This window comes from Pseudorca crassidens, chromosome 2 (genome assembly GCF_039906515.1).
Source record: "Pseudorca crassidens isolate mPseCra1 chromosome 2, mPseCra1.hap1, whole genome shotgun sequence".
NCBI classification, from domain to species: Eukaryota; Metazoa; Chordata; class Mammalia; order Artiodactyla; family Delphinidae; genus Pseudorca; species Pseudorca crassidens.
The window spans coordinates 32,011,566-32,037,227 of NC_090297.1; the positions used below are offsets into that span (position 1 = coordinate 32,011,566).

The window sequence follows — 25,662 nt, forward strand, 5'->3', positions numbered from 1 at the left end:
GAGATTTATTTCACGGAATTGGCTCTGCAGTCGTGTGGGCTGAGAAGTCTGATAGCTGCAGGGCAGGCCAGCAGGCTGGAGCCCCAGGAAATAGTTGATGTTGAAGCTTGAGTCCAAAGGCCGTCTGGAGGCAGAATTCCTCCTCAGGTGATTCCAGTCTTTCTGTCTTAAGGCCTTCAATTCATTGGATGAGGACCACCCCCGTTATGGAGGGGTCATCTGCTTTACTCCAAGTCTACTGATGTAAATGTCAATCACATCTGAAAAATACCTTCACAGAAACATCCAGACTGGTGTTTGGCTAAAAAGTTGATACCATGGCTTAGCTATAGACACGAAATTAACCAACGCCGTCCCAAAGCCTAAAATATTTACTATCTGAACCTTTGCAGAAAGTTTGCTGACCACTGATGAGGCAAGTGGTCTCACCCATGCCGAGCTCACAGTCTGGTCCCTGTGTGCAGCCACTTCCTGGAGCTCAAGTCAGGCTGGCTTCTCTCTGCTCCCCCTCCATGGACTGGTCAGCCAAGTGGCTTTAAAGGAACCCTGACCTGCTGAAGGCACTGAGCAGAGACTGAGCCCTGTAGCCACTAGATACCTCCCTGTGGCGTGGGGTTACTCAGACCATTCAGAGTCTACCCGGCTGGGCTTTTACATGTTGAGTAGAAATCTGGACGAGGCAGGGGTGGGGCCTGTTGTCCCCTGGCCCTGGTGGCCCCAGGAGAGCTCCTGTCGAGGGATGATGGCGCTCTGGCTCTACCTGTGGCTCCCATGTGCCGAATGGACTCCTGGCCCTCGGCTGAGCCCCCTTGGCTGCAGCTGACCAGGTTTCTGTCTCCTCGGGCCTCAGATGTACCACAGTTACCCCTGATCCTTATGGAGCTGCCAAAAGAGACCCCCCACCTCAAGGCCCAGGTGCCCCCTCTGAGTGCAGACTGTGGCCGTCACAGGTCAGTCTACCTGACTGCCCATAGCGTTAGGGCAGGCTTTAGTGAAGCAGGGTGATGGCAGCAACTTCAGGGCTTTTATAAGAGCCAAGAAAGGGTATGTATGAAGAGCTTAGTACAGCCAGCCCCCCAAGAGAGGACCGACTCCTGATAGCCTAGCGAGGTTGAGACCAGCCAGCAGGTTGTGAAGCTCAGTGGGTTTGGAGCTACAGTGGCCTTCCCAGTGCCCCTCTGGGTGTCCACAGGTGTTAACTCACTGTTTCCACACCAGAACCCTGTGCAGAGGTCAACCAAGGCTCAGGTGACACGACTGTCCAGGTCCCCCAGGATGACATGGCAGAGCTGGGGTCGGAAGCGTGGCCATCTCCCCATCAGTCATAATGGAGTCCTGGGGTGTTTCCTGAGCTCTAGCCTCAGTCTACAGCAGGGCAACCCCAGGCCTGTGGGAAGACAGAGTCATGGTCTCCATGGTTGGTCTGGGCCCTATTCTGCCAGGCAGGACAGGGAGCCCAGAGTCTGGGGAGCAGTGGCCCAGCCACCTCGCTCAACCAGTCACAGCACAGCACTGACCCTCTGTTGATCAGGAGGGCTCTGGCTTGTGGGAAGTGGACCCGGGGCGCTGTGGGCCTTTGCTGCAGGCTGAAGGTCAAAGCTGCCTTCCTGGGACTGCCTGGCCTCCCCGTCCACGTTTCCATTGCCCTGTTGCTCCAGCACCAGGACTGAGAACACGGGGCTTGGCTTTGCTCATGCATCTCCTCACTAGCTCCTCCAGGGCCGGGCCCCATCTGTGCAGGCCCTGTGACGGCTGCATGGAGGAACAGACCTGGGGGTGTAGCCCTGGGACCAGTCCTGTGACTGCTGGACTTTCTCACAGCGTGTCTGCTCCAGATGCTGCCAGCACAAGAAAGAGGTTGTGGGACCTACTTTTTAGTGGTGAAAACTGAGTCTTATGGAGTTAGGTGATAGAAAACTAGACAGCCATATTTTCAAAATATATTTATTAACAGGGAAAATTACACCATATAATAAAACGGGAAAAGCACATCTAAAGCAGTTTATATAATACAGTATGATCCCAATTTTGTACAAATACCTATCTGTAATATGTAAACATCTATATTTTATATGTATTCTAAGAAAAAAGCCTAGAAATAAATTCAAAATTTTTCTAGCATGTTTATCTGACTTAGAGGATTATAGTGATTTGAATTGTTTTATTTTTTCCAAACTTTTCTCCAAAACTGCATTACTTTTGTAATAAATGAAAAGCACATTTTCTAAAAAAGTGGGTCAAATGCTCACAAAAGGCCTCCTCATAAGGAATAACACTTGGGATGGACAACCCCTGTTTAAACTGCCAAAAGGGCACCTGGTGGTGCTGAGTACCCTCAGCAGGCCACTGGGATCCCCTTGTCTCTGGGAACACAGAGCACAGTGTCACAGCCCTGGCCTGCATAACTGGGCACTTGTCCCAGACCTTTAAAGCAGGTGAGAACACAAGTCCTGCCCTCAAAGGATTGCGGTGGGAAAAGCACAGCTCTGAAATAAAACACCACAGGATACATTCCGGGAGGAGGAGAGGTTTAGTGGACAAGCACGGAAGGGGCTCAAAACTAGCAAATTCATTTGTAATAATATCAACAGGTACCAGTTGTTAAGCATTTACATGCCAGATGTTGTCCTAAATGTTTGTGTCCACATATGATCTTTTTTTAAATAGCTTGGAAGGAAAGCCAGTATCCTGCTCTACAGAGGAAGAAGAACGAGGATTCAAATCCATTTGGCTCCAAAAATCTGTACTCTTGCTGTGCTGCCTCTTTTCCTATTTCTTAGGGATTTTTCCAGAACATGTTACTACCTATCTCAGTTTGAAGACAGTGAACCTCACATTATGATGACTTGGTCTTGAGGCCGGGATTGCACTGCAAACACCAAAACTGTTGTGCATTTCACCTTAGGCTTTTTTCCTACGTGTCCTCCCTGCCTATCAACTGTCACTGATTTCTTACTGCTGTCAGTGGGTCTGAATTGACCACCCTTATTTATTCTAGTCTGGCCAGGTAAACAAGCCAGGCCCTGAGCAAGGGTACTGCAGCTGCAATGCTTGGCTAAGCAAACAGATAACTCTCGGGATAACATACATGGGCTTCGTGTCCATTCACAACTGTTCCACTCCTCGGGGCTTTTCCTATTTGGTTTCATTTGGTAACTGGATGGCAAAAGTTGCTGAAAGTCTGACGGCCAGGTACATAAGCAATAACTTACTGTTTTTCAGTTGTTCTGCTTGAAAAAGGGTTGTAACTCCACTCCTGCTGTGCACAGCTTGATTGGTAGATGAGGTGTACTCCACATCTACCAACCTTTGGATAATATGACAGACATTCTTGGTGTACCCGACCAAGCTAATCACTGGCTGGGCCTAAAAATACCAAATTAAAAGATTGTCGGGGCTTCCCTGGTGGCGCAGTGGTTGAGAGTCCGCCTGCCGATGCAGGGGACGCGGGTTCGCGCCCCGGTCCGGGAAGATCCTACATGCCGCGGAGCGGCTGGGCCCATGAGCCATGGCCGCTGAGCCTGCGTGTCCGGAGCCTGTGCTCCGCAACGGGAGAGGCCACAACAGTGAGAGGCCCGCGTACCGCCAAAAAAAAAAAAAAAAAAATTGTCAAAAAAATTAGTTGTCAATTCCATTTTAATGGTAGTCATTGATGAAACTACCATTAAGACTACCATTTTTTTCAGTAATTTGTAGCTGGTGAGCTAACATGTTTTGATTTTCCCACTTCCGCAATAAAAAACAATTTGAAATTCAGAAAATTACAAGTAAAAATTTTCAAGTGAAAAAAGTTAGTTCTCAAAATAATCTGCTAATTTAAGATTTATATTTACCTAAGAGACAATCCTCCATGTTGGGAAGAGAGAACTGTTAGGTAAGTACTAGAATAACAAACAGGTTCCATGTTACGTGCCAGCTCTGATTCGTGATGGCCACCTGAGCTCCGTGTTCAGGGTTACCAGGCTGCCTCTGGGCTCAGTGTGAGACAGGGTTGGCAGACAGATTCCCTGGCTGAAGGCCCTTTTCAGATCAAAAAGTCCATGTTTCATGTTACAGATGGGAAATAGGCCCAGAGGAGGAAGCCACCAAGTCATGTTCCCTAACATGTAGGCCAGAGCTTAGATCCCTACACTGATGGGGAGCTCACCATTTTCCAGTCTCCTGTGTCCATGGGGAGGGTCTCTTCCTGTGCACTGGCTCCCAGAGGCCCTCCCAGGTCCAGGCGGAGGGGCTGCTGTCCTGCAGCAAGGCCCCAGCCTTCACCCCTGCTGCCAGACCTGCGCTCCCGGAGCCCTTCCTTGGGGCGCAGAGTGAATTCCAGGACTGCACGTCCTGGGCTGTGCCCGTGGGTTGGGGCGGGCCCAGGCTGTGCTTTTAATGACACAGTATTTCAGGGTTCGGGCAGCTGGACGCAGTCCGCTCCACCAGGTAAATTACAGGCTTACCAAGTCAGAAATCAAATAAACACTCCAGCTGCCGGCGGCCGCTCCAAGGAGAGCAGAGGTTTCCGGGAACCGCCCCACCCAGCTCAGCTTAATTGCCGCCTGTCACTCCCCTGGGACCGGGGCCTTTTCTCTGGCTCACAGGCCCCGAGAGACAGGACAGGGCTCCTGGGCACACAGGGTGACGCAGACTTGGTTGAACAGTCTGTTCTGACAGCTTCTGGACACGGGCAGGTGCTAACAAGCCTTGCCCTCGCTCCACGCCTGGCCCCAGGCTGCCCCGTGTCCCAGAGCACTGGAGGCAGGAGATGGCAGAGAGTTTTCACTCCACATGCCAACTCTAACCTGTTGGTGGTGGCCACCTGGAGTTCTGTGCTGGTCATTTTGAAATTCTATCCAGATTTGAAAGAAAAAATATCAAGGTTGATTATCGATGACTGCCGTGCAGAAGGTTAAGGGAAACTATGTCACCCGTGCTGGGCATTGTCACCCTGGGCCACCCGATGTATCCACCATACTTGGCTCAGCAAAAAGATAACTTCCACAGACCTGAACTCCTGATGGTTCAACATGGTGACAGACAGACGGGGTCAATAAAGCCCCCAGGATTTTTTGTTTCCCTGAAGTGTCCATGCCCTGCACGTCTTCCCCAGACAGCAGAGGCAGGTCAAGGGAGGAAGACAGGGAAGATGAATGCCATCGGCCTTGGCCCTAAATCATGCTGTCCATTTAGATCTTTCTGGAGGCGACCCACATGCCTCCTTGTGGCCAGTGGTTTGGTAATTCAGATCCACAAATATAGCCCACCGAGGGCAACTCCACACTCTAACAGAAGTGCCCAGAAATGCCCAGTTTTGCACCTGGGAAGGGCAGGCAACTGGAGATGGACCAGGACCTGTCTACACATCCCCAGACCCTGTCGTGGACGGGGAAGGGCCTGAGGTGGCCATCCTGGGCTGCAGGTGCCTCTGAGTTCGTCCCACATCCGCCCACAGCTAGGCCAGCAGTGGACAAGGGCAGGTCCTCAGACAGGACTCTCTGCCAACCCCAAAGAACGGTCAGCCCGTGCCTCTGGGGAGGGGGCTGGGGTAGGACCCTGCTGCGGACGCAGACCGCCAGGCCGGAGTTCCACCACCGCCTCAGGCGCCGGGCGGGGGCGGGGCAGAGGGGCCAGGGAAGGACCAGCCCCTGGCAGGATGTGGGCAGCGGAGGGGCGCCCTCGCTGCCGCCCTGCCTGAGCTGTGAAGGCATTAGGGGGTGCCCCCTGCAGTGGGCTGACCTGACCCGGTAGGGGCGGCGCAGCAGGCGGGGTGGGGCCTCAGTGGCAGCCGCAGGCGCGGACCACCATGTTGCGGTGCTTGCGCAGGATGACGTTGTTGCTGCTGTCGTAGTAGAGCACGGAGGTGGCGCTCAGCTTGGTGGGCGCGCAGCACGCCTTGGGCACCGCGTCAGGCTTCATCAGGTGCACCTGGCGGGGAGGGGGCGGCAGGCAGAGGCGTGAGAACCGCGGGGACCCCGTCCCAGCCCCCAGCTCCTGCCGCTCGGCTGCAGCCGCTCGCCCCTCCCCGGCGCCATCTCGCCCCGCAGCCCGGCAGGTGCTGGCGCGAACTCTGCCCCGGCCCCGCCCCCCTGGCCACCCCCACCCCTCCCCCGCCCCGCCGCTGCCCTCAGACCCAGCCAGGGCACCTGTGGCTTCTGTCACAGCCCCTCCCGTCAGACAGGACGACCCTGACCCTGCTGGCCCCCCGCACGTGTCCCAGGTCCTGCCTGCGCCCCTGCAGCGCCGCCCCCGGGGTCCCCTCTGCTCCTCTCTTCTCCCTGCGCTTCTGCAACGTCCCTGATCGTGTCTTGTCCGCATGAGCTGTTTCTGGTCCGTCTCCCCCTCCAGACTGGGAGCCAGTGAAGGTCCGTGTTACACGTGCTAGCGGCCAGACTTCTAGGCTCACCCTTGGGGTGTCCGACACTGTTGTTTCTCAAAGCACCTCCACCCCTCCTAACGATTTCTAGGCAGGGATTGTTCTGGGCAGATGACCACTGAGGGCACAGGGACCGAGTCACCTGCCCAGTTCCATGGCTGAAGCCAAGGCCGTGGCACGACTGGAACCTGGCACGGGGATTCCGTTACCCTCCTCCAAACAGCTCTACCCCTAAAGACAGCCCGACTGAGTGAGCTCTTGCAGCCTCCACAAAAATATTTATCTGGAGACTCGGCAGGATGAGCTGCCGTTCACCCTGGACTCTTCATCGGGGCCCCACATGGAAGGGCCTGTCCAGCCTGTCAGGGGCTGGAGAGAAAAGGGAACCTGCTTCCATCCACCGGGACCTCCCAGGCCTCACGGAGGCCGCTGAGCAGGACCTGGGCGAAGCCATCTCATGGGGGGCCCTGTCCGGCAGCCTGGCCCCCGGTCCCCAGAGCCCAGCCTTACCCCAGAAGCCCCAGCTCTGAGCAGCCTGCTGCCAGGACAGGCTCCATCACCCCTGACCTTCTTCAAGGAAGGCAGCTCCCCAGGGGTCCAGCAAATCCCATGTGACCATTGGGAAAGGAGGCATTATCCTGGGGTCCATGCTGCCTTAACTCATTTGCTCTAGGGCATCACCTTGAACAACCTGTAACTACAGTGTCCAGGTCAATGTTCTAGAAAGAAGCCTCAGCACTAAAAAGCATTTAAAACACTTAGCAATAAGCAGCAGCAACAGTGTTCCTATTAGAAACTTTTTCAGCATTTAGTTTCCCCAGACACCGGGGCATCAAAAGCCTGTAGAGACACAAAGAGCCCAGAGGGACCCAGAAAAAAAAGCCAACGGGAAAGGAACAGGAGGGGAAACCAGAAGGGCACGGGGTACCTGGGGACTCCTGCACAGGAAGAGGGGGCAGAACCCACACGTGTGTCACCCACCCCGACCCTGAGGGAGTGTGTGACACACAGGAGGCCGAACGTGCCAGTGAACATGGTGCACGTGTGTGTTCCGACGGCACAAGTAGCCGTGTGGGATGCCCGCCTATCATGCACGGGCTGTGCCTCTGACCACCAGCAGGCGGGCCTTTGTAAGTCTGGTACCCACCGCATGGACGTGCAAGTCCCCCACGTGCACGTGTCTTCAGGTGCATGGGTTGGGGGTGGCCCATACGGGGACCAGTTTCTGCACGGCTGTGGGATTTCACTGCACGTGCACGCAGAAAGGTTTCCATGTAGAGAAAGCTCCCTGACACAGCAGTGCTGCCATCACCTGCTGGTTGCACGCGCCCCTCTCCTCCGCAAACCCCTCCCCTGGGCGTCCAGGCAGAGGGACACGGTACTGACCAGGGACTGCAGGATGGCGTGGTTGGTGGCATTCATGCAGGAGTCCAGTGGGAAGGAGCACTCCCCTTCACAGTAATAGGCTGAGTAGCCTTGGGGGGCGATGACCCAGTCCTGGGGGCAGGTAATGGGAGAAGGTGAGTCCCATCCATGTGCCCCTCCCGAGCCCCCCAGTCCAGCACCTGTCACAGCACAACTCAGGGCTGCCCCTTACCCTCCCTCAGCCTCAGGGCCCACCAGCCCACCCTCGGGCCCCTCCCAGGGCAGTTTCCCCCAGAGGTCTGACATCCACCAGAAGACCCTCAGCAGACAGGGCTGGGCACGATCTCCGTCCCCTTCATGCGCCATCAGCGCTCAGCTTCGTCCTCCCAGCCCACCCCCAGTCACAGCAAAGGCCAGTGGCACTGCCCACCCTGGCCTCAGTTTTCCTGCTGCAGCTCTGACATTTTATGGCTAAGGATTCAGACAGTCTCCATTTTCATGGTTTTCACAAAAAAAGCACTTTTCACTACAGAAGCAACACATTCTCCCTTTAGAGAACTTGGAAAAACACAGAGGAAAATAAAACAAGAAAATGCAAATCCCCCACGTTTCTACCTCCTCTTGGACATACACTTGCCATCTTCAAGGTGGGGACTGTCATTTAGGAAAGAAGGAGAGTCAGGAATTACCAGCCAGCCAAGGTCCTGGAAGCTGACATAGAGCTCATGCCGACGGCACACCTGTCGGCCGTGGGAGCCGTGGACGTCGTCTGCGGGGGACAGAAGGGGCGAGGTCTTTGCTGAGGTTCCTGCTTTGTGCACCTACCACGGGGAGCTCCTGAGGTGGGGGATGCCCTGATGGGCTCATTTGTTGAGTAAATGAACGATGGGAAACTAACCCATTTGGTCTCATAAAGCCCATCTCTGCAGCTCTGCTGGCGCCGTGACCCTGGTCAAGAACCTTCGACGGCTCCAGATGATTCCCCGTGGTTACAGTCACCCCACGCTCAGCCCAGCCTCCCCTGACTTTCAGCCTGTGACTCCCCATGGTCCACTCAGCAGTCCGGGGACCCTCTGCCGCCCAGCAGCCCCTCCTCCTTTCCTCCGGAGACACCCCTGACCTCATCCGCCTCTCCAGCCACGCCCATTCCACAGGACAAGTGGCTCCCACTGAGGCCAAGCAAAGCCTGGCTCCCCGTGAAGGAAAGGAGGGCACCAGGGGGCTCTGATCCCAAGGGGCTTGGCCCGGTAGGGACACCTTCACAGAAACGCTTGGATCCTGCAGGGCGCCCGGGGCAGCACCGAGGGCCACCAGGGGCACCTGATTTTGACGGGGGGGTGGGTGGGGCCTGGTGAGCCAGGGAGGGCAGGAAGGGACTTCAGGGCAGCAGGGGCGGTGAGGGCAGATACTCAGAGCCCTGGAGACCGTGCAGTGGCTGGTCCCCAGGGTGCAGGGGCAAAGTGGTGTCAGGAAAGGTGGCTGGGTGACTGACCATGAGCATGACCCCACTGAAGCCAGGAGGGTTCTGTCCCCACCACCTGGTCTCCAACCTCACCGAAGATCCCCGGCAGTTTGTTTGGGGGCGGCAGCTCGTTGGTTCTTTTCGGCAGCCTCCTCCTCAGGGGCCTCACCGCCCGAGGGGCTCGGACGGGGCCGGGGCTCGCCCTGAAAAAGGTGACCACGAAAGGCTGTTGGGAGCGCGGTGCCTGTTGCCCCAGCAGACCGGCCAGGCCAGGATCCACGCTGTGCCCTGAGACGGAAAGAGCAGAGAGGACCGTCACTCGAGGGTGGGGCCCTGCACGGGGACACAGCAGGAACCTCTCTGTGGGCGGGCCAGGAGCATGGAGCCTGAGGCTGCAGGGGACCCACTGGGCCTCGGTTTCCTCCTCTGAAGACCCGAGTCCCAAGTCCAGCCCCAGCCCCCAGCGGGCAGGTCTGCAGGAGCGGGGGAGGGTCCTTGGGAGCACAGGCTCGGGATTAGTGATGGTCCAGGGCACCGCCCGTTGTGACAGCGCTTTACAGCTTTCAGTCAGTTCACGTGATGATCTCAGCCAGTCTTCATGGTGACGCCAGACCCATCATTTCCCTGAGAAGCATCAGAGCCCCTCGGTGACGGCTCAGAGCACCACTACCGGGGACTCTCAGAACCAGGGTTCCCATCCATCTCGGGGCCCCGAGGCCCGAGTTCTACCTTCCACCCCATCCTTTCTGGGGATCAGTGTAGGATTCACAACACCCGGCTGGCGGGAGCGGCTGCCAGGACTCAGTGCTTGCTCTGCTGAGCACCGCCCAAGAGCAGGCCACTCACCGACGCCCCCAAACGAGACCCCAGGCTCCGCGGGCAGAGACATTTATCCCAAGTCCACGTTCAGACACGTGCATCTAATTCCAGAGCCCTTTTTATCCATTTAAGTTCTCAACCAGTGGGTTTGTGCTTTGAAAAGGAAGAAAGAGAGAAAAGGCTGTGGGCAGAGACATGATGGGGCCTCAGCCTAGGAGCAGTGATGCTGGTAAAGCTGGGGTTTTACCCGCAGCTGCTAAAGCCTGAGGAGGCCGGAGAAACACACTGCTCATCCCCGGAAAAGCCACCTCCACCAGTAAAGCTATCTTCCTGTACCTCTTTGCAGTTCCAATGACCTCTTGTGTTTTAATTGTCAAAGTGATTATAACAACAACTGTAAAGAACCTTAGAAAAAATATCACCCATAAAACCCCTCCCCTGCTACAACGCATCATTTTCATTTTTCTGGGATATTTTCATATGTTAATTTAAATTGTGAGCGTAAGAAAGAAGTCTGTATTTTTCCCAATTTTTCCACGTAAACATTTTCTTGGTTGTTAAGTCTCAACTATGAACATTTCAAATGTATAAAATTCCTTTGAGTAGATACATTTGAATATTTAGATATTAGTTCATCTTTAGACATTTAAGTTATTTCCTGGCTTTCATCATAAAGATGAGAATGTGATAGAACCTCTTCATGTCCTTTCCCTGTGGAATTTTCTCACACTAAACAACAGGGCATGACTACAAGCTCACTGTTAATGTTTCTTAAAACCCAGGGCCGAACATCCCACTTCCAGGTACATTTCACCCCAGTGTTGCAGCAGTGATGCACAGGCATAGACACACAAGCCCATATATGTATGTGTACACACACGTGTGCATTTATACAGCTAGTGTACACATGTGCACATACATAAACATGTGTGTTCTTTTAGTGGGTCTCATGATCCTCCACTGCACATTACAGGTCAGGGACATCACCGGCCCTTACACAGCTGTGCTTTAGCCCTGAGTCCATGGGCCAGAGTTGACTAAACAACTAATCGACCAGAGACTAACCTTTGACCTATGACATCACCTGCCACAAACATGCACTGGGCCCATCAGAGGTGCCACTCAGGGATGACCCTGCTGAGACAGGAGCTGACACTGGAAGGGGCCCAGGGAGAAGCCATTCGGGGAGTTTGGGTCATGGCAGGTTAGGGTCACGAGGAAGAACAGCAGGCCCGTGAGGATGCAGAGCCACAAGACACACAGCAGCCTTTCCACAGAGGGAAGGCCCGTGAGGGCACCAGGAGGCGGCCGTGGAGCGACGGGGGCAGGCGGGCGGCTGTCGTCCACGCGGCACTGGAGCGGAGCTCCACACCTGGTGGACACATGCAGCGGCCTTGGCCCGGCAGCCCTCCAGGCCTGTGTGTGCAGCCGCCCTGTCCTGTGAGTCCCTGGAGAGCCCTGTCCACTGAGAGGCCAGGGAGACCTTCGGTGCTCCCGAGGCTGTGCTCACTGTAGGCTTTTCTTGTGCGACTGTCTGGTCAAGGATCGTATTGGGGTCTCCTGGGCGCAGAGAGATTGGGTCACAGGGCAGGCCCCGGCTGTCCAGGTGGTGGCCCCCAGGCTGCCTGGCTCTGGCGGGACCCTTTCCAGAAAGCAGAGGCAGGAACTTCAGGAACCTCTGAGGCCCAGGGTCCCTGCCTCTAGACCTGAACTGTGAGGGTGCTGGCAGGCATGCTGTCCCCTTTGTGAGAGATGTGGGATGTGTGGCCACACCTCGAGATGGGGGCCACACTGTGGCCTCCCCCAGCACGCAGACCCAGATGAAGATGCTGCTCCTCTGGGCCAGGAAGGCCCCTGACACCTCCAGCCTCCCCCCACTTCTGAGTCTACCCCGTTAGGGCTCGGATGTCTTGGCAGCTCCCCTGCCCTATCACAGCCCTGGGGATTCATGCCCCCTCCCCTGGGCCAGGCCAAGATTGCTCCCATCTCTCCCCAAGGCCTCTTTCTCCTCTGGGTGCCACCTGCCCCTTCCCTGCAGCCCCTGCCCCGCCTCAGCCTGCGGTCATGGATGTGACCCTAGTGCCACGTTGAAGGACAATCAGGACGCCTGGCTGAAACCCTTGGAGGGGATCCAGCTGTGACCAGGTGTGCTTTTGTCCCACAGGTTATTTATTTCCTCACCGCATGAGAACTAGGAACTCAATGCTTTTCCTTCTTTCTACTGTTTAACAACCTGTTAACTCGTCTGCTTCTGGAAACCTCTGCCTGTCCCAGGCTGATGCTGGAAGACGTCTCCCACCATGCAGGGCAGATCAGTCCTCCTCCCCAGAAGGTGCTGCACAGTCCACTCAGTGACGTCCATCCACTGCCCGCCTGGTCACGGTCCCCTGACACTCTGTGGCTGTCCCCTCAGGGGCACTGTCTCTCCACTCCAGGATCCGGGCCTCCCGTCAGGGTGAGGCCGCAGGGAGCCTCTCTGAAAGGCCTTCCTTGACCAGCTGGAGCTTCCCGTTCTTACCCACGGGCTCCCATCCATTTTGTGCAGCCCTAGAGCCGCACTGAGAAAGCGCAGCCTCCATGGCAGGCCTGGGTTTGAACCCCACACACGCACGCACACACGCACGCAAACGGAAACTCATTTTTTTCTGTCTAGTGTGTGAGACTGTGGATTCAGGATGAAGTACGTCACTGCCCCTCATGGGTTTCAAGGGAGTATGAACAAGAGGCTGGTTTAGGCTCCGTAACAGAGAAGAAGGGTCTAAGTGTCTGATCTGGACGACACAGGAACACTATGATTTAAGAAGAGAAAACCCATCTAAGTCCACCGCCCGGGTTTGTAGAACTCCTCCCATCCTAAGCCGCAGCCTTTGGCCACACACAGGCGAGCCGTTTATTCACAGAGGAGACTTCCTGGTGGAATGTCGGCACCAAACAGTCTCTCCCCCTTCAGTTGCCCCTATTACCAGTTTACTGGCCGCCTAGACGGTCTTGCTTCCCTTCTAGAGACATCTATTTAGCTATGAGGAGGAGAAATGTGAGAGGCAGAGGAGGTGAGGCTACAAGGAAACAAAACTTAGTGACAAAATGAAAGGCCCCAGAAGGAAAGTCAATAGGGCCAGAGGAAAAAATCTTTCATTTAGACAGCGTTTCTCCTGGTTACGAATTCACATTTATGTGTGTATGGTTTCATAGTTCCAGTACACTAAAACGGTGCCTTCCACAGACTCTGGGTGGAGTTGTTCCTCCCCCATCACTTTTCCCTACGTTTCATGATTCATTCACAAGAGCAAGAACTTCAGTGAAACCTTTCCCATGGGATCATCTCAAGCTGTATAGAATTTAATGTAAATATCACAGACAGGGAGCAGGGTGATTGGAGCAGAGCTTTCTCAGAACTCACAGGACATATAAGGTCAGTGCCTCTGTTTTCCTTTTGTTTTTAATTAAAGGCATGTCCCTCTTGAGAGAACAAAGCCTATCCAGTGGCAGCCGGTCTGGGATGGCAGGAGAAAGCCGGCCAGATGCTGGTGAAATGCAGAAATGTGACTGAGGCTTTCTCAGGATGCAATCCAGGAGGTTAAAGGGAGAAACACACGCTCTGGGACCAAGGTTCACTTTCCAGCTAGGTTTAGACGTGCTGCGTTGCTCTGTTGCAAGTGGGACCTTCCCGGACCAGGGCTCAAACCCGTGTCCCCTGCATTGGCAGGTGCATTCTCAACCACTGCGCCACCAGGGAAGCCCAGTCCTCCAGGCATGTCAAACACGGCCTTCTCGGTGATGATTCAGTCCACACACCGCTTTCCATTCAGCGGCATGGTACATTTCTCCAAAATTTTGGGTTCACTGGCCTTGGTGGAGTGCTCCATGGTGACCATCACTCTGGTCTTGGTACTGGACACCAGACATCGCACCCCCCATTCCTTTCACCTTCTTGCCAGGTATCATCCAGTTAGCCAGGTCACCATATTTGGAAACCTGCATGGCTCCCAGCAAGGTTAGGTCGATGTGTCCCCCTCAAATCATGGCAAATGAGTCATCGCTGGAGAAAAAACAGCCCCCAGGAAGAAGGATCACTGTGTGCTTGCCCGCGTTGTTGAGATCTGCGTCCACCTCCTCTTTCAGTGGGAACGGACCCAAGCCCAAGATTCCATTTTCACTGTGAAGATGAACGGTTATACTGGGGCTGATGTAGCTGGTGGCCAGAAGAGGGATTCCTATGCCCAAACTGGCACACAGGCCGTCCTCAAAGTCAAGAGCTGCCTGCTTGAGGATCCGTGTCCTTATACTATCTGCAGACTTGCATATTTCATCATCCTCTTTCCGCATCGTTAAACGCTCATTTCTTTTCTCATATTTTCCCCCCTGTATTCCTCGATCTAAGTAAATGTTAGGAACATGGATGTCCTCTAAGTAAATGTTAGGAACATGGATGTCCTCTGGGGCAAACGGCCCCAGGTCCACAATTTCTTCAATCTCCACCACTGAGGTTCTCGCAGCTTTGCACATGGGCACGTTGAAGTTCCTGGCGCTGGCCCTGAAGATGACGTTTCCTGCCCGGTCGGCCTTCCACCCTTTCACCAAAGCAAAATCGGCCGTGACGTCGTGCTCCAGAAGGTAGTGCTGTCCGTGGAACTCCCTCACCTCCCTGGGCGGACTCAGGATGGCGATGTGGCCGTCCTCTAAGTACTTGCTGGGTGGGCCTCCCTCCTGGGCCAGGGTCCCGCAGGCCGTGGGGGTGTGGAAGGCGGGCACGCCGGCGCCCCCCGCGCGGATGCGCTCGGCCAGGGTGCCCTGGGGTGTGATCTCCAGCTCCAGCTCGCCCGCCAGGTACCGGTGCTCGCAGAGCGAGTTCTCCACCAAGTACGAGCAGACGATGTGGGTTCCCAGGAAAAGGCCGAGCCCGAAGTTCTCCTCCCCCACATTGCTGCCGACCACGGTCAAGTCCTTCACGCGGGTCTTGAGCAGCGCCCCTATCAGGTTCTCCGGGATCGCGCAGAGGCCGAAGCCCCGGACCATGATCCTCGCGCCGTCCGGGATGTCTCTCACGGCCTCCACGGGGTCCGCGTAGGGCTTGGCACGCGCGCGGGCGCTGCTGGCGAAGCCGCACACACCGCCCGTCGCCAGCGCGGGCACCGAGCGGCCGGCGGGGACCCGGCGCCCGAGCGCAGACTCCAGGAGCCGCAGGGCTGCCATCGTCCGCTCCGCTCCGGTTGGGGCTCCGGCCCCGGGCCCAGCGGGGACAGGCGGCGGCCGTGCGTGCCCCGCCCGCGCGTCACAGGGCAGGGGGCCCCCGGCGGTGATGCGGCCGCCCGGCTGGCTCCCCCGCCGCCCCGCTCCGTCTCCGCGCTCGGAGGGCCCGAGGCGCCGAGCTTCCCGGGCCGCGAAGGCGGGAGGCGGGACCGGTCCGGACCGTCAGGCGGGACTGGAGGGATCCGGGGACTGGCGCACGGAGGCCCCGAGGCGACGTCCCTCCGGGGAAGCCTGGGCGCCGTCTCCTTCCTCTCCATCGTCACCCTTCCTCCCCAGCGCGCTACTCCCGTTCCCCCGCCCCCAGATCCACCTGCACGTCAGCGGTTCCCACACCTGTGTCCCCAGCACGTACTGTCCTGGAACCACATTTGTCACAACTAATCAACCAATACTGGTATCTTATTATTTACTAAACATCACGATCTACTCAGATTTCATTAGTTTTCTCCAGCGTCTTTTTTCCAGGATCCCACCCAGGGTCCCACATTGGCATATAGTCATCACAACTCCTTAGGCACCTCTGGGCTGTTACAGTTTCTCAGACCTCCCGTGTTTCCTGATGACCTTGACAGTTTTGAGAAGTACTGGTCAGGCAGGTGTTCTGTAGAATGTCCTTCAGTTTCAGGTTGTCTGATGTTTTTCTCATGGTGAGACTGGGGTTCTGGGTTTTGGGGACGAAGACCATGGAGGTGAAGTGCTGTTCCCACTCCGTCAGATCAAGGGTGTCTGGGAGCTACATGACGTGTTCATGGGAGCCTGAGCACCCGGCTGAGGGGTGCCGCTCAGGTTGCCCCTGCAAAGGTACTGCCCCAGCCCCCGGCATACTTTGGGAAGCAAGTGTGTAAGTGCAGCCCACACTGAAGGAGGGGGAGAGATGCTACACCCCCTTGAGGGGGAGTGTCTCAGAGGGTTGTTTTATAGAACGCTGAATCAGATCCTGTCCCCCTCCACTGCTATTAAATAAGATGACATCTATTTCAGAGTTACTGTTTTGCCCACTTCTCTCAGCCTCCTCACAGCCGTTGCCCAGCCCCCTGTGGCCCCCGCTGTACCACAGACACACCAACCCTGGGCCCACCAGGAGGCTCTCCCCCAAACACCTGCGAAATGAATGAAGGTGTGAATCCTCATTCTACAGATGAGGAAACCGAGGCTTAGGAAGGTAAGTAACCTGCCAAGGTCACCGAGTTAGAAGGCTGCAGAGCCGAGATTCACACCCAGGCCTCTGCCTCGGAGCCTGAGGGTGTGAGCGCTTCCTCTCCCCCAGCCCAGGACGGAAACTCCTGGTGCAGAAGGCAGCTCCGTAGAGTAGAAAGAATCTCCCATTTCTTGGGGAGGGAAAACATGGACTCACTCTGAGCAACACAGCTGTTGGTCCTGCAGAAGGAGAGGAGGGACTCTCGGCGGGTAGGGGGTCTCCTGCTGTCCTGCACTGCGGGAACCTCACTCTCTACCCACTGAGCCCCCGCGGAGGGGTGGATACCTCTCCAGGCCTCCAGGGCCACATGAGGGGCTCCAGCTGCGCCTGCCGCCAGCAGCTTCCTCGGAGGAGCCCCCAGGGGAAGGTTCGCTGCTGACCCGAGTCTTACCATCATCTGTTTCCACATAGAGGCGGAGTCCCAGGTCCTTGTTACGGTTCAAGAGCCAGCGGTCACTGGCTGCTGTCACATCCAACACCAGCCAGCCCTCGTCCCCAGATCGGAGCGTCTGAAGATCCAAAAAGAACAAGTCAGACTCCCTGTGGACACGAAAGAACAATTAACCGAGGGCCGGCACAGCTGCCTTTGTGTTTCCAGTGCCCTCCTGGGGGACCGTTAGTGGGGCATCTACCCCGCCTGGCTCTGACCTGGGTGCCTTACATGCCTTTTCTCACTGCGTCTACCGTACAAAGGTGTTACTGTGCCCAGGTACAGATGCGGAAACTGAGGCTCAGGTGCTCAGTGACCTGCCCATGTCCCACAGCTAGGACAGTAGGATGGGGACTTGAATCCAGGACTGATGCTGGGCCTCTCCCCACGGTGACACGAGGCCTCGGGCCAACCATCTTGGTCCTTTGAGGGTGGGCTGCCCAGGAAGCTCCCCTTCTGTCCTCTGGGAAATGTTCCCCCCGGCACCCAGGGTTGGGCTGGACCCTCCGACAGAGGCTTGAGCGGGCCCGCGGGGCACAGGGCAGGCACCTGTTGGACTGCTCCAGGACCACCTCGAACATGCTGACGTGGAGAGTCCAATTGAGCAGGTGGGTACTGGGCAGCTTGTAAATCCGGAACTCCGCGGCCGTGACGGCCTCCCCCGCCGGGATCTGGGTCAGGTCAAAGCGGAACTCCTTCCACTGGGGCTCCTGGTGGCCCAGGGTGTGGTCCCGTTCCACTGCAAGACAAAGTGGGACTGGCGGTCACTTGTGGTTCCAGCTCAGGCTCCGGGGTGGGCAGGGCTGGGTGGGATCTGGGGGCCTGGGCAGTCTGGGTGGGACCGCTCCCTGCTCGAGAACAGGCTTGTCCCAGCTCTGCCTCCTGGGTGCCGAGAGGGCTCGGGGAGCTGTGTCGTGAGGCGCCTGGCACGGCACCTGGCACACGGCGGTGCCACAAGGGCAGTGTCCATGTCTGGTCCGCAAGCCCCAAACCCAGCCTGCCCCGCTCAGCACCCTGCTGGCTCTGGGACCCAGAGATGGGCACAGGGCAGGTCCCTCCTCTGGGGAGATGGACATCAGACCCAAGGCAGAAAAGGGCCATGGTGGCAGCAGGGACATAGCTGAGTGCACTTGGGCAGGACGGAGCTCCCGGAGTCAGCCGGTATGTGGATGGGAGTTGAGGGGAGAGAGGGCTTTGGAGCTGGGCCTTGAGGGGTGAGAGTGAATTTGCCACGATGTCAAGGGAGAAGGACGCTGCAGAGGCAGGGTCCAGCCTGAGCAAAGGCCTAGAGCCGCGGAACGACAGCACCGGCAGGGAAAACAACAGCCATAAAGCCCAGCAAAGGGTGGAAGGACGGCAGGACCCTCTTTGGATCAAGGGGAAGCAGAAAGTGGGGCCGGAGGGAGACACGGAAAGAACCAGGAAGAGGCGAGGTAGGATGACAGCTCCTGGAGATGCTGGGTCAAGTGCTGGGGAAGCTGGAGGGTCCCACGGCATGATCTGAGCAGGCTTCCCGGAGGAGGTGACACCTGAACTGGCCTTGAAGGATGGGACTGACTCTTGGTAGGTGGATAAGGTGGGGGAGAAGACATTCCAGGCAGAGGTCCTGCACAGGTGTGAGGTGCTGGGGCCGCCCACCATCCCGCAATGTGCGGCTCAGGGCATAAGTCTGGCTGTGGCCTGACTGCGGAGAGCTGGAATTCTGGCCTCGGAGCGTGGGCTGTGCTCTGGCCAATGGGGCCTCAGGGCTCTGGGCAGCAAGGGAGTGTGGTTTACGGGTAGAGTGGAAGCTATGTGTGGAGGCGAGGGTAAAGCCCAGGCTGGAGGGGACCCGAGGCAGGCCAGCGGCAGGGCTGCTCTAACAGTCTGGGCAAGAGACCGCAGGAGCAGAATAAACCCCATATTTCCCCAGCTGCCCGGAAATGCCCAGGACAGTATATTTAGAGCGTCTCACTTTAGCCTCCTGTCACTTTCAAACACTAAAAATCTGTGTTTCCGCAAAGCAGGGGCGGGAGCCTCCCAGAGCCTTCCCCCAAAACCAACACTGAGATTTTAATTACATGTCTGTGAGTCTTTTTAAAAATTCTCTCTCTGGCTACTGGACTCAGAGACCACAAGTCACCAGGCTGGTGGCAGAGGCGGATGTGGGAGCACTTCCTGTCCTTGCGGTGGAGACCTGGCCCGGTGATGGATGGGCAAACAGCTGTGCTGGGCGGGGCCAGTGGACACATGTTTGGGCAGGAGATGGGCGTTTCATCCCCTGACCAGGGAGGAGAGGAAATAGAACCTCCATTGTCTGACAGGGTGCTGGGCCCGCAGTAAATGCCCAGCCACGAGCCAGGCTGTTCCAGGGGCAGCGTGTCATAGGAGGATCCGGGTCCTCCCATACAGGCAGGGCACGGAGGGCAGTGTTCTGGACCTTTGCCGAGTGATGCTCGCCATGAATATCACCACACGAGTCCCCTCCTCCCTACACACTCCCACACAGAGCTTTGGGGACAATTTCTGTGGATTCGGTAACTGCAGAGACCACCTCGGTTACGTGACTGTGTAAGCATCCCTGATCTGCAGGATGAAATAGGTCCAGGCTGTTGGCCCTGAGAATAAGGAGGGGTCACTCAGCCATGCCCTGAACCTGACCCCTCTCAAAGCATTCTTATATATCTGCCCCTAAGGCACAGTGGGTGACCCTTGGTGGGTCACTGGGAACCTCTGTCTGCAGGCCTGACACTGACTCATTCATGTTGTATCCAGGACTGAGGGAACAACCACAAACCTGCCAGCTCCCGCAGGCACCAGACTCTGTAGCCTCCCTCCCTTGCTGAGCTGGGGGCCCGCGTGTGCTGGGTCAAGAGAGCCCTGTTCACCTGGGTTGACCCCAGTTCCAAACTTCCATCCGGTGGGTTTGTGAAATCGAAGCCCACCACCCCCTCACCCCCGCAACAGATCCAGCACAGGAAACTGCCCACCCCAGCAGGTCCAGGCAAGCACTAGAGGCGGGACAGTTTTAGGAAAATGATTTTCATCAGAAATTGGTGAAATATGCTGAGTGTGGAACTGAGTAAAGAGAGTGACTCCTTTATCTGACAGTCAGTGGGGAGGGGAGGGCGAGGCCCCCTGTGGAGTTGCAGGTTTTTCAGTGCCTGTGGCTTTGAGTTAGGAGAGAGAGTTCCCAAAAGCTGGTGTTCTGGGAAAGCATTTTCTGGCACCTCTATTTCCCCCTTGTTAACTGTGCAGACCGAGCCTGTTTTAGCCAGAGAGGCAGCTTAGGGCATCCTGGAGGGTTCTGGCCAGTGGTCAGGGCCTCACTGCAGGCCTGTCCCTGCACTAACCAGGTGTGGAAATCCCCTCTGGGCCTGGTCTTCTCCTGTGTGAACTGGGAAGGAGGAGACACCCAGCTTTCCTCACAAGTCCACGAAAGGACTTTGTAAATAGTCAGGCAATGGACTGGGAGGGATGGCTGTTCAACAGGAGTTTGGGATGAGCCTGACTTGCAATCTCCCAACTTTGAGCCAAGATGAGATACCCTCGAAGGCCATGTCAGCAACTGCAAGGCCATGGGGTGGAGGGGAAGGGGAGATTTTGAGTGATTGTTTTCTAAATGAGTGTACTCATCATTCATTTATTCATTCATTAATTTATCAAGTTCAATTTATAAACGAATTTATCAGGTTCTTACGGTATGTAAGCGTCTGTTCTGACTGGGAGCACAGCAGTGAACAGACAGAACAAGACAGCGCATTCACAGTGTTTACAGTCTAACGGGGGAGACAGAAGAGAAACAAACAAGACAAATAAAATAGGGGATGCCATTTCTATTGTAAGTAAAATACAGAGCATTATGGTTTCAAGAGGACTGGAAGGGGTAGGGGGGCTTGTCCTTGGGTGCTCAGTATGGCCTGCGAGAAGGAAATAGGTAAGCGCAGATGTGCGTATTCTCACATGGTGCTGGTAGGGATACCCTGGAGAGGAATTTGGCAACATCCTTTTGCAATACCCTGGCAAAATTACCTATGAATTTATCCTTTGACCCAAGATTCCCAAAGACACACTGGCAAAGATATGAAAAGACAGGCACAATGCACTTCATTGGGCACAGGGAGCAGACAAAGGTATGTCTGGCTCCATAGGCACCTTGCCATGTTTATTTTCCACAAAATTATAAAAAGCTGCCCAAAGTGTTCAATCACTGAACCAGCTTTTCTGTCTGGAGAAGCAGCAGCCAATTAATTTACTTTCTGGATCGCCTTAATGCAGCCCCCAGAACAATACACAGTCACGATTCACCAGGGAGTGCTCACTGGACCCTCGGCCTTCGCCTCCAGCCCGATAAACCAGCTCCAGACCCGCGGATGAGGGGAGGGCCCACAGGAGGAGGCGGCCTCCACCACCATGTCTGAGGCCCTGCACCCACAGCTCAGGCTCCAGATGCCACCCGCCCAACACCCTCATCGGCTTTGGCTATTTTTGTGCCTCGACAAAATGCAGAGTCACCCGGACAACCTAAATCTGTCTTGTTCCTGACCAGAAAGTAAGACTTCAAAAGACACCCCCTTCCTCCAGTCCAGTGTGGCTATTAAGAGAATGGCATCTTCTGACCTGACAGTCCTTCCTGCCCTCAAACCCTTCCCCAGCCCCTCAGGGCCCATGGGAGGGTCTTACGCTTGGCTCTGCTGTCCAGCCTCCGCCCCTCACCCACACAGGCTGGCCCTGCCCATCCTCACGGCCTCCTGGGTCCTCTGGTGCAAACACCCTCCCCCTGGAGTCCCTCCCCGAAGCCGCTCTCTCCGGGGTTGCCCCATCCCACCAAGGATAAAGGCTATTTTCTTCTCGGTCCAGCTGTGAAAGCCCCCTTGCCCGCCTCTGAGCCCACACACATCAGCCTGCCGGGCTCTCCCTGTCCCTGTCCCGGGGGTCCCCATCCCTGGTTCATCTGCCCTCTGGACGGTGACCACTTTGAGGACACAGACTGAACAACGTGGGGTGGAAACAGGAGGCCTCAGCAGTCTGCTCGTCCAGCCCCTCGTGTCCCGGGGGCCCAGAGAGGGGACGCCTGGCCCCTCATCCCAAGGGCTCCTGGTCCCCAGGACAGCGGCTCAGCGTCCAGCAGCGCAGCCCTGGGCTGGGGCGTCCTGCTGGTCTGGGAGTGGCTTCCACGTCACCGAGGGTTTCCAACCCAAGCCACCCATGTTCTCACTTTACTGTGGGACTCGCCTCCATTCACGGCCCGGCCCCCGAGGTGGAGGACAGGCTCCCTCGGGGCCCCGAAGGCGGATGGGCTGGGCCCGTCGGGCTGGTCCTGCCGGTAACAAGGCCGAGGGGCCCCTCAGACCTAAGGAAACACCCGGGTCTCCGCGGCCCGTGCGGGTCCCGAGTGAGCTGCAGAATCCATCACCCCCCGGTTCTGCCCCTTCAGGGCTTCCTCCCGCCCAGGAATCTCAGCGCTGCCCAGAGCAGGCCCCCCGCTTCACTTCTGGGGGTATTTTTAGTCAGTTCTCATTACTGACTTTTTCAAGAGCTGTTTCCATAAATGGCTCTGTGCTTATAATTACTGGTCCAGGCCTCGGCTGGCTTCAGAGCCCAAATTAAAAGGGAACAACCTGCCCACTGCACCACATCAAGCCCGCCAAGGCCAAACATAGATCCAAGGAGATGTGAGCAAGAAGGATGCGGTTCCTCCAGTTCAAACCCAGGAAAAACCTGAACTGTGGGGCTTTCCAGAAAGACGTGGTCACGGTGACACATCCCCTCTCTCCCGTGGGGAATGGGTGCCCGTGAGGAGTGGCGGGTGTCCTCCCGCCCTGTGCCTCAGCCCTGGAGGAGCCCCATCAGTGGGCAGGGAGGGTGGGGGACACATTCTTTTGTGGGAGCTGGAAAGGCCTTCGTGGCAACCCTGCCTAGATGGGAAACTGAGGCCCAGAGGGGCAGAGACTTGCTGGGGTCACGTGTCAGGTTAGGGGCCCTTCACGTGGACTTGCAGACTTGGAGCCCATATAAAATGAGTGGCCCTGGACTTTCTGGGTGGCGATACTGGTATGGGGGAATCACCTCTCCACAAGATTCTTCCATCAACAGGCGCCTGAGAGGTGGCCTGCTGAGGCCACCGTTCTCCAGGCAGGGCCCTGCAGGGACTCGGGTCCCAGGGGAGGGACAGGGTGATCTACAAAGATGGGGAGGCTGGAGGGACCTCCCTGGCGGCCCAGTGGTTAAGACTCTGTGCTTCCAATGCAGAGGGCGTCGGTTCCATCCCTGGTCAGGGAACTAAGATCCCACATGCCGTGTGGCATGGCCAAATTATAAAAAAAAAAAGCAATAATAAAAAAAAAAGATGGGAGGCTGGCCCTGCTTATGTGCCACCCGTCCAGGCCCAGAGTCAGATTTGGTCGCCGTTCTGAGGTTGTTCATAGTTTCTTAGTAGGGCCGGGGGGTGGGTAGGAGAAAAACGGACTAGATGCGCCCCCGAATCAGACAGGCAGAAAGCAACTCCATTCCTAAGAGAAATACAGATGATCGAGGTGGAGGGCGCTCGTGGAGGTGCCTTGGGGAGGAGTGGTCAGAGAACACTTTTCTAGGAAACATAGTTGAGAGTGGTGGAAGAATTCTGACAAGCAGAAATGGAGTAAAGTAACCGAGGCAAAGCACGGAGGTGGGAAATAATGTGTCAGCTCCCATTTTTTGAGCACTGAACTGTATGCCAGGCACCACCCTGGGCACGTCACACAGGCCATTTTTGTTAATGTTTACCTAACTGTGTTAGTTATCTATTGCTGGGTAACAAATTACCCCAAATATAGCAGCTGAAAACAACCAACACTTACTATTTCACATGGTTTCTGAGGGTCAGGAATCCAGGTGCTTAGCTGGGTGGCTCTGTCTCAGGGTCTCTCATGAGGTGACAGTCAAGCTGTCAGGTGGGGCTGTGGTCTCTGGAGACTTGACTGGGATGAACAGACCCACTTCTAAGCTCACACTTGTGGCTGAGGGTAGATGACTCCTCATGTGGACCTCTTACGACACGACCTTTCCTCAGAATGAGTCATCTTGGGGGTGGCAGGTAGAACCCAAGACGGAAGCTGCAGTGTTTTTATAACCTAATCTTGGAAGTGACACAGCATCCCTATTGTCACATCCTATTGGTCACATAGACCAGCGCTGGCCCAGTGTGGGAGGACATAAGGGTGTGAAAACCAGGAGGCAGGGATCATTGAGAACCATACTGGAGGCTGGCAACCACGGCAACCCTGTGAAAGAGGCATTCTTCACCCCATTTTATAGCTGAGAACACCGAAGACCAAGGAAGTTAACTGATTTGCACAAGACCACACCCAGAAGCCCCCAAGGTGGGATGAGAGTCTAGGTGTGTCTGTCTCCAAAGTCTACATTCTTTCTCCCCATCCACAGCCTCATCAGATTGGGGACATGTCAAGGGAACACCGCAGGGTCCTGCTGGACTAGAATGTCAAACGCCGAGTGCCAGGCTGGCAAGAAGGAACACGCAGAAGGATCCCAATCAGGAGAAGCCATGAGTGGATTTTCACTTGAGGAACTGGAGTTCCAAGAACAGGCTGAGAGCTTTTTCACCTCCATGCCTCCCCTCTGCCTGGACACCTTCTCCTTTCACCCGCTTCTGACTAAGTTCTACCCTTCTTTCAAGGTCCAGCACAATGCCACCTCCTTCAAAGCCTTCTCTGTCCCCCAGCCAGGAGGCCATTCATTCCTCCCCCTCTTCTGGCCTTGTTCATCCCCCACAAATGAGAGAGCGACCTGGTCTGTCTTCTGCAGCACTGAACCTTCATGCTCGTATCTGAGTGGGGGAATGGCCATTTCTCCCACTTTGCAATCATTTACATCGAGTTGTCTGTGGGCCTATCTTTCCCACTGTAATGAGCGGATCTTGGGCTGGGGCTCGTGCTTTGGAGTGGGCACCAAGATAACCAGGGAGGGCAACAGCACACAGTAGGTTCCCAGGAGTGTTTGTGAAGCAATGACCTCAGACTGAAGGATCCAACCTTCTCCATACCTGGGTCTTGCAGCCTTTGGCTTCCCCAGAACCCTTCCTGTATTCAGAGCCCTAGACTGTTCTGAAGGAACGGCTGCGGCTCAGGGGGCAGAGCCAGCAGTTAAAGGAAATAACTGGGTTTTACTTCTGGTCTTGTCACTGACCAGCTGGACTTGGGCTAAAAACAAACAAACAATCAAACCAGGCTAACATTTACTGAGCATTTACCAGGCACTGTTTGAGCCCTTTACATAGAGTAAGTCATTTAATGCTCATAGCCATCCTAGGAGGCAGGAACTATTATCGCTCCCATTTTACAGATGAGGAACCTGAGGCACACAGCAGTAAATAACTTACACAAAAGTCATATAAATATATCTTAGGTCAGACTTCCTGGGCAACAGGCTGAGTGGGTAGGTTTAGTGGAGAGTGTTCTTGCAGGGAACAAGCAGGAGTGGGCACAGTTGAACAGCTGACGCGATCACAAAAGGGCCAGCCCATCCCATCTGCACGGGGAGCTCTGGGCTGATGGCCCTTCACAGTTGTCCCTCCTTGAGGCAAGGGGGCTGGGCATTTATACCCCAATAAGCCAGGATGTGGGGTGCCCTCAAGGAGGGTGCCCAACCTTGAGCAAGAAGCTGGTGGACTGATGTCGAGAGAAGGACCCAGCCGTCAGCAGCCCACCCTCCAAGCAGCTGGTGCAACAAGTGACGCAGTCCCAAAGACAATATCTGGGGAGCACCGCAGCATCCACTAAAAACGAGTGGCAGAATGGGGATCT

General features: G+C 56.0%; 2 protein-coding genes and 1 pseudogene across 3 annotated transcripts in view; 1 reads left to right on the forward strand and 2 right to left on the reverse strand.

The window, feature by feature from the left end:
* Nucleotides 1-25,662, forward strand: part of CAP1 (cyclase associated actin cytoskeleton regulatory protein 1) — a 359,457-nt gene that overhangs the window by 97,891 nt on the left and 235,904 nt on the right. The gene's annotated exons all lie outside the window — the stretch shown is intronic.
* Nucleotides 2,156-25,662, reverse strand: part of BMP8B (bone morphogenetic protein 8b) — a 30,817-nt gene continuing 7,310 nt past the window's right edge. The window contains exons 2-7 of the mRNA XM_067725649.1: nt 17,432-17,621; nt 16,844-16,992; nt 9,279-9,473; nt 8,413-8,492; nt 7,745-7,855; nt 2,156-5,910 (exon numbers count right to left, since the gene is read on the reverse strand). Coding sequence (XP_067581750.1) covers nt 5,761-5,910; nt 7,745-7,855; nt 8,413-8,492; nt 9,279-9,473; nt 16,844-16,992; nt 17,432-17,621 — 875 coding nt within the window. The 3' untranslated portion in view covers nt 2,156-5,760. The remainder of the gene's footprint in view (nt 5,911-7,744; nt 7,856-8,412; nt 8,493-9,278; nt 9,474-16,843; nt 16,993-17,431; nt 17,622-25,662) is intronic.
* Nucleotides 13,213-15,197, reverse strand: LOC137218563 (succinyl-CoA:3-ketoacid coenzyme A transferase 2, mitochondrial-like; annotated as a pseudogene).